Source organism: Sus scrofa, chromosome 4, assembly GCF_054392235.1.
Source record: "Sus scrofa isolate SSC_HxYL_T2T_F1_AM1 chromosome 4, Sscrofa_HxYL_maternal_Yorkshire_Landrace_v2.0, whole genome shotgun sequence".
In the NCBI taxonomy this organism is placed as follows: Eukaryota; Metazoa; Chordata; class Mammalia; order Artiodactyla; family Suidae; genus Sus; species Sus scrofa.
In genome coordinates, this window is record NC_139386.1 from 91745738 (window position 1) to 91754227 (window position 8490).

At 40.2% G+C, this 8490-nt stretch overlaps 1 protein-coding gene across 1 annotated transcript; it reads right to left on the reverse strand.

Annotated features, from left to right (window-relative positions):
• Positions 1-262: 262 nt before the first annotated feature.
• Positions 263-7407, reverse strand: RGS4 (regulator of G protein signaling 4). The gene is given in 5 exon segments (NM_001185184.2): positions 263-2669; positions 3089-3255; positions 3870-3931; positions 4243-4347; positions 7231-7407. Coding segments are annotated over 5 exon segments (618 nt in total). The 5' UTR covers positions 7275-7407; the 3' UTR covers positions 263-2429.
• Positions 7408-8490: the final 1083 nt, after the last annotated feature.

The following is an 8490-nucleotide window of genomic DNA, read 5'->3' on the forward strand; positions in this document are numbered from 1 at the left end:
TAGAAGAAGAGCTGCTCTGAAGGGTGAACTCTTTTCTCTGAAAACTTATTAAGGAACTGCAAGTCCAAATATGTTCAGCAAAGTCTCTGAAGCCAACACTGCCTCAGTTCTGTGACTAGGGGTAGGCAGAGCCGTGGCAGAGACTGAAGAATGTACAACATTCACCTTCCATTTTCTTTCCCAGAACCAGCATGGCAGAGATAAAAGCCCTGCTATTTCTCATAAGATGTCTCTATGGATCATTAATGTGTTTACAAGCAGATAGTTTTGTATGAAGCATTTATTTACCTTTATGATTCAGATGCAGGTGTTTCACTGGAAGCATCCACTCTGAGGCCTTTAAAGCACATTGTGATAAAATAGGCATGCATATAGCAGGAATATTCTGTCCAAGGACTGTGAGCAGGTAAGCCTAGTATGTTAAGTAGTGATGAAAAAGGGGGCAAATACAATTGAAAAACACACTTGAAAAATGTATTACATAAAATAATTTACTTCTCATTCAGAATGACCTTCCAGACATACTGGTGAGACAGCAATCCGTGAGTACAGATACAATCTGAAAGTCACAACAGTTATAATAGGGCAAGACCAATAGAGTTACACAGTTGGATCTTGGAGTTAATTAGAGACAAAGCATGGAACAGTGTAACAGAAAGGGATGCTGATGAGGAACTCTGGGGATACTGAAAGCAAGACTGTCAGAGAGACCAAAAGGGTAAAATTGAGGAAACCTATACAATTTAATATAATGAAATTTGTATACACACACTCTGGTGTCTTTATTTTGCAGTTCAGTCTATTGGCTTAAAAGCCACAAAGGTGCCCATGCCTATAATTTATACTAGAGAAATTGGTGCAGTGTCCATGTATGCACGTGTGTGCACTTCAAAGGCAGTAGTTTTAGACGAATGAGAAGAAAATTACTTCCTGGCCATTCATTAATAATTCAGGTGATATCCTGCACCTCCATTTATAAAATAATACAATAATAAAAACATTGTACAAAACATCATAAATAACATAAACGAGACATTTTCAAGTATTTCATGTGCCTTGAAAAGTTTCAAACAGTAGTTCTAGCAATTGATATAATTTTTTCCTTTTCTCTTTCATTTCATCTCAGAGCCTTCAGTTTCTGTTTGTCCTAATGTTTGGGATGGAATAAACAAAATTATACCTTCAAAAGAGATACACTTATGAGGGCTTTTCAGTTTGTGAAACATGTTTCCCTGTATAAAATATAATCTTCTCCCGAAGCTGGTTTACAAGGAATAGGCATATAGCCTAGAGCTATTATAGGGAAACAAATAACAACGGTGAACTAAGGAACCTCATCTGATGGCTAAAGTTCTCAGGAAAAAACAAAATGTGAAGAGCACCTTAATCAGAAGAGGAAACAAGAGTAGGGGATAGGAAATTAACCTTTAAATTCTATGCCCTTACTCAGCCAGCATTTTATAGTATGTAGAGCTGGCGAGGCCCCACCTTTGTTACTTCATTCAGTTCAAACACCCCATCTGCAACTCCATACCAACCTGGCTGCCGATATTATGCACCAAGCACCCAGGCAAAAAGGGGGAGGCCAGCAGCTTGGGCACCCCAAAGTGCCTTTAGTGATAACCCACCCAAGACAGCATGGTGTCATTCAGGCCTACGATTTGTCCAACTCGGAGGCTGTCAGTGGTTAAATTAAGCATGAAGTCCCTTGGATGCTTCTCTAGCAAAACTCATGGACTTTCCATAGGTTAGTCTTCCTTTCTTAGCCTTGTAGGGCAGCTGGTTTAGTTTGCCCTGTTCAATTGCAGACTGAAAGCCTGGGGATCATATGTATGTACACACACTCTAGTTATGAGCACCTAGGGTCTTTCTTATATATTCTTGCAGAAATATATATGTATGTATACATGCACACATATATACAGAATGTGTGTATATATATATATGAGTGTGTGCATATAGATATACACACATGCATACACATACATATGTACACAAAAGAGATCAACCTCATCTAAGCATCTCGAGTTTGGAGAAAGTGCTGGTTAACAGAACACACGTGGCTGTAGATGTCAGATAGAGTGTGCCAACCACCAACCCACCAACCTGAGGTCACACTGTTGGGAGGAGAGAACTGCCAACAGTCTGAAAATCCAGACACACAAGGCCCTTATTTGGATCCTTGCTCACATGGCACCCTAAAAGAAATTTGGGGAAATGGGACTGGAATGAGGTCCTGCCCTGATGAACATAAAAATAACCAAAACTAAATCTAGTTTCTTTATGGGAGTGACTCACACATAGCCAGCAGCATGAACACTAGGCTACAATGTGGAGAAAGGACTGGTGCTTAATACAGATCAATACGTGGCCTCAGGTTTTCCAGGTGTAGAGTCTTGGCATTTCCGCCCTCCACTGCTGAGCCGTAACTAGGCACACTGGGGGACCAGGGAAGGAAAGTCTGTAGAACTCTTGGCTCCTTTCTGCTTCTCTGACCCACAGCTGGAAAGGTTGGCCAAATCAAGGTAGAATCGGGATTTGAGGAAGCGGCGATAGGAATCCTTTTCCATCAGGTTGAAAATCTTCTTCTGAGCCTCGTCAAAACAGGTTATCGTGGGCTCCAGCATGTTCCGGCTTGTCTCCTCCCTGGTGCAAGAATCCAGGTTTACCTGTGGGGCAGAGGCCAAGGCTCCATGAGACATTTTACCCTGTAAGGATGGGAGGCTGCATGGGATTTGTACCAAATAGGTGTGCATACTCTATATCCCAGGAGTGAACAAAAGCACATTTGGCTCCACCCCGGCACATGTGAGAGAGCAGAAATGGTTCATTTGCTTCAGGGTGGACAGGGCAATATCTTTTGTTCTTTCTCACAGACTGGGGAGATTCATCAGAAAAATTCATGAAGGGAGATCATCTATGTCATCTGGATGAAACTGCTTTTTTCTTAACAGATTTGGGGTTGTCAAGGATTGTAATAACCTGTTTCACTGCTGTATCTTTAACTCATATCATCTAAGGATCCATGCCATGGAATTTCTAGAAAATTTCACTAAGATCCAGACAGTTCTGTGCCATGAAGACCTACCTCTTTGGTTGCCTGGACGGAGATGAATTCATTGTAGATCTTTTTGGCCCTGGGACTTAGTTTTGAGGGTGATTTGATTTTCTTGTACTCTTCACAGCTGATCCAGAAGTCAATGTTTTCCTCACTGTATTCAGACTTCAGGAAAGCTTTGAAAGCTGCCAGCCCACCTGCGACAGAGCAGAAAGAACCACAGTTCTCATCATGCTGACCACCCTTGTGGACAGTGCATATTAGATAAAGATGAGGTACTTGAGGGGGACAAGGCATCAGCTCAAACAATCTTCTTTTCTACTCTTTTTTTTTGGGGGGGTCACTTGTGGTCAGGTAATCCTATGTATGTTTAGTATCTGTGGGATCTCTTTTATACCCAGTGTTTCTTTTGAAATCTCTTTCAAGCAAGTATTATCTTTCTGAGATGCTCATGCTGTCATCAATTACCAACATGAGTTGGGAAAGAGAAACTAAAAGAAACTGATTTTCTTCTGCAAGAAATCTCAATATTTGGGTTTTTCTTCTCACTCTTTTTCCATGTGGTGAGAGAGATGGTGTTCCACATGGATTATGTATGAGCTTTCTGTTGTATATCACAAAGCTCCAGGATATGGCAAAATTTTAAACGGACTGGTTCTCCTGAGTCTAGAAGTCTGAAGTCCAAGCTTTTCTGCAATTCCTATTAGCTCAAGCGTAGTGTGAAGTAAATTGTCTACCTGGTGTGTTTAATCCTCACCCCACTGAGCGGGGAGGGTGAGGGCTGGGGTGGGGGGGAAGCTGTCATACTTACATTCATGACTAATCAGGTTTTCCAGGGATTCAGCCCATTTTTTGACTTCCTCTTGGCTCACCCTAGAAACATTGCAGAGAAAAAAGAATAATGTGAAGGCTGAGATACAAAGTGGGGGCAAAAAATGTAAGATCCTGAATAAAATGTAGAGATTTTATCTTCCATCACTACAATGAGACCTATTGTTGATTAGGGCAGTCTTTCCACTAGATGTACGGAAATTTCAAATGCAAGTATGATTTCCTTGGAAAGAGAGGCCATAGGGATCCAATTCTAACTTAACTAGGGACAGAACTTCCCTTTCTCCTCATAGAACATCTCTGACATCAGAGAGTTAATACTCAGTGGATCTTCCCAAGGCCTTTTTTCTTACCTCTGACAAATCACCACTTTGTCCTTCTTGCTGTGAGAAGAATTATGTTCACAGGAATCAGACTTCTGCAGCAGAAAACCTAGCCGATGTTTCATATCTTTTGCACTGCAGAGAAGAGGGGGAAAAGAGAATAATAATAATTAGATCTCTTTGAAAGATACTCTAATGGTAGAGTTTAAAGAGTTCATTACTAATAAAGGGGCAAGAAACAGTTTATTTAGGAAATAAGAGTTGAAGTTGGCATAACTCTCAAGAAAACAAGATACTGCTTCTTTTACTTATGACTTCCTACAAAACCTGGACCATGGCCTCCTTTATCAGTACCTGGAATTCTGACCTTTTGGTCTACCTGAGGAGTCTCTTCTATAAACCTGTCATTTTGAGCGATGGAACACTTAGAGAGCTTTAGCAGAAACACATTAAAAACTCAACTGAGCTCTGAGTACTTTAATTGGAGGGCAAGCCATAAACTGTGAAATATGGCACCTTATTGCTCGCCACCTGCTGGAGGGTGGTTGCTATTTCTATCTGCCTCACTGCTAACAGAGATGTAGAAGCACCTCAGGAAGTAAAGGTCTGTTCAATTCCAGCCTGAATGTGGTAAGCAATTCAGGTTATGGGATATACAAGGAGGTGTGCAGCTTCAGCAGAGAGGAGTGGAAAAGGAGGGAATCTTTTCCACTGAACACAAATGCTCAGGCTGAAATCTGAGCTCCTGCAGGTTTGCTTCTAAAGACTCTCCTGCTGCTGCTCTCCTTTTGAATATCTGCACTAGAAGGATATTTACAGCATAAAGAATATGTGAGGCTTAAAAACAATAAGGCTCAAAAAAAAGCAAGGGTCATCATTGAAGCTCGTGACTGTTTAATTAAAGCAGCGCTTCAGTTTATAGCCACTATTTAATAGGTAGCTAGGGTATGGCAGGCCATGTGACTTACTCAAAAAGAAGGAGCTTTTAATAAGCTTTTAGCTCAACTTTTTCATTCTTTATTATTTATTCCTTTTATCTCTTGTAAAAGCCAAGACATAGTTACAAAAGAGAAATGTCATTTTGAAAGAAATAAATGAGCAGGCGTTCCTACTTAGAGGAAGGAAAATGAAGCCACAAGGATAAAAAGACATTTAAGAATGGCTACTGATACATTAGAGGCTTATCTACCCTCATTTCTCCAGAAAGTTTGAAATCCATAATGTTCTTGGACTGCCCCTAAAATAGTACAATAGCATCTTATCTCCCTCACAGGACTCTTTTTCCCTCTTCTGCTTTTCTGTCTGGTCAAGGGATACAAAATCTTCTTTCATGATAACAAGATCTAATCATGAAGACTAAGGAGATTCTAAGACTATGGCATAAGTGTATTGTGACTAGGTTAAGACAGAAATCATTTCATGTTTTCATGTGCCAGGTCCAACTGAGATCCGACAGATACTGAGCAATGCAGAGTCATTTCATGAAGACTTGGACGTATGCTTAGCAAGTATACTACACTTGTCCTTATAACACAATACAACCCTAGAAATAAAAACCAACATGACTCCAGTGACCTCTGAAGTAAGGAACCTAGATTTTACCACTCTCTGCCACCCACCACCTATGTGACCTTGAGCTGCTCACATTCTCTCTGGAGCCTCAGGCACCAGTGTCAGAATGAAGGTGTTGGACAAGATGATTCACAGTTCACCAGCAAGGAAAGGGAAGAGCAGTTTACCTGCCGACACTGAGTGTACCTTGCCAGGTTAGCCTCTGAGCTCCTTGAGGGTAAAGCTCTAGAGCAATTACTCATCTGTCTCCTGAAATATTTACCAGAACAAAACTTTCTCCTGACACTCCTGTATTTTGTATGATTAATTTTATATATGAGGCAACTGAAGCTTGGAGTAATTTGTTCCATTCAGTTCAGGAAATTAATGGTGAAGGTCAGAACCTCTGTTTTCATAGGTACTCTCTGCCAGACACTCCTGCTTCATTGTAAAGCAGCCGTGGCAGAATGAAAAAGAAAAAAGAGAGTATTTTTCCTATTCCTGCATAACAGGAAGTAAATTGCTTAGGACTGCACAAAAGACTGTGCTTTCCAAAATAATTCTAAATTGAAATTTAAGGTGATTTCTATTTGCAGAGGAACAAGACAGGGGATGGTACATCTACAAATTGACTTTTTAACTTTTAACTGTAAGATTAAGTAATGTAATATGCACTAGCTTTGTATTTTTTTAACTAGAAAACATATGAGCATTCTCTGAAAGCATTTGTGTATACCTTTTTATAAAAAAATGACATAAATAGTTGCATATCTTTTTCTTTTTTTAAATGAAGAGATGAAACATTGACAAAACAATGTCTTAAAGATGAGATTTTTTTACAGAGCCCTTCACTGATTTGTTGTGATCAATACTTCTCAACCACCACTCACATATGACATTTCAAGAACTAGAGGCAGAGGCAGAAAGAGAATAGATATATACTTTTGAAACTTATTTTATTGTAGCATTTGCTTTTAAGAACATGAGGCAAAAGATACTGCAGCATCACACAGACAGCATAGTGCTTTTCTGGTGATGTAGTCAAACTTCATTCTGGGGTGTCCTTCTCAAAATGAAATCTAGTATACCATCAGAAAGCCCAGACCCATGATTCTAAGTAGCTCAGTGACATTCAAATAACAGTAATCACAGGTAGAGGTATTGCAGACTGCTGTATAAAGCACAAAAACCTTATATCACTTCTCAATTTGAACAAGCTTGGCCAGAGGAACTGAACAGTCCTCCAAACCAAGGTCATACACAGCAACACATGAGTTCCAAATTTGGGGGAGAACACTTTCCAAGTCACAATTTCTAGCTAGTCTTGGAGGAAAGCTAGGAGGCTCAGGCTTTCCTGACCACACTGTTTCTAACTCTAAACAACCAGGTTAGTAAATAGGATACGCACATAACTAAAAAAGTCTATCTGAAAGTTTAACACGGTTTAGTGCGTGAAAATCATCTTACCTCCTCAAGCAAGAAGCCGGCAGACCTGCGAGTCCTTTGCACATCTTGTGAAGTGTGGGATTCACGTTAGGAAAGAAATGCAGCAGGAGGAGCTGTGGCTTCTGTTTTGAGCGCACTTTGCCTTTTCTCCCGGAAAGCTACTGTCAGAATCCTCTGAGCTTCTCCCTCCCAAGCCTGTAGGGGTCTCTTTTATAGCCCAGCCACGATGGTCCAGCCAATCAGAGGGCAGTTCTGCAATGCCATCTCCTCTCAGCCTACTTCTGCCTCTCCAGCCTCTGGAAGAGATAAGGAAGAAAGCACTGACGCAATAATGCAAAGTGAGCAGGCAGAAAAATCCTCCTGCAAAGTAGACATGCAGAAAATAAAAACTTGCTTGATGTCTCCATGAATGTCTGAGGTTTTGAATTCCCTGAAAAGGAAAATAGAAATTTATGATGCTACAAAAAATGGGGTTTATTCATTTGCCTGTAAAAACAATGTCAAAGAAACTTGCCTCCTGGAAGGCAAGGGGCCAGCCAGAGGTCATGGGCTTACTTTGAGACTGATTCTCAATGCACTTCCTATTTTGCGTTGGAAATATTATACCATACACGATCCAAAATGTGATCTTCACTGTTTCCAAAAGTGAGGGGGTAGGATCTTTGTTTCCAGGAAAGGGTTTACAGAATTTGCTTTCATGGTTGTCACATTCACACAGGGAATAGCTAGATGATAGACAGTTATATGCCTGGCAACATAGACAACTAGTTTAGAGAAAATAGATTAGCTACATATGTAATCAGCCTGACTGTGGAATACTCTTCTAAAACTCTTACTAAGAAAAAGATTCAGTCAAGCACTGACAATCTCTTTTGTACATGCATGCCTCCTGCAAAAGCTTCCAAACAGCAGCTTGAAGACAAGAGGAGGGAGTTAATAAACAAATATAGACACCTATTCTTATTTTCAAGTGGGTTTAAATCTTATTATATCTTATGCAATTCTAGGTATTCAAACTAGTATTTCAAAATATTGAGAAAGAGTGAGACAGAGAGAGAAGAAAAAATATGTATTTTGTTTTTTATGTTACCAGGGCTCACAGTGAAAATAAAAATTTCCAACCCCACAGGTGCTTCTGAACACCTAGTATCTTTTGTACACAATATGATGGATTGAATATTTCAAAGAATCATGCAGGTGTTTCACAACCTGTAGTTGTAGCTCAAATACTCACATCAGAGTTATAGAGGGATCTTCTCCATGTAGAAAAGCTATGAGTGG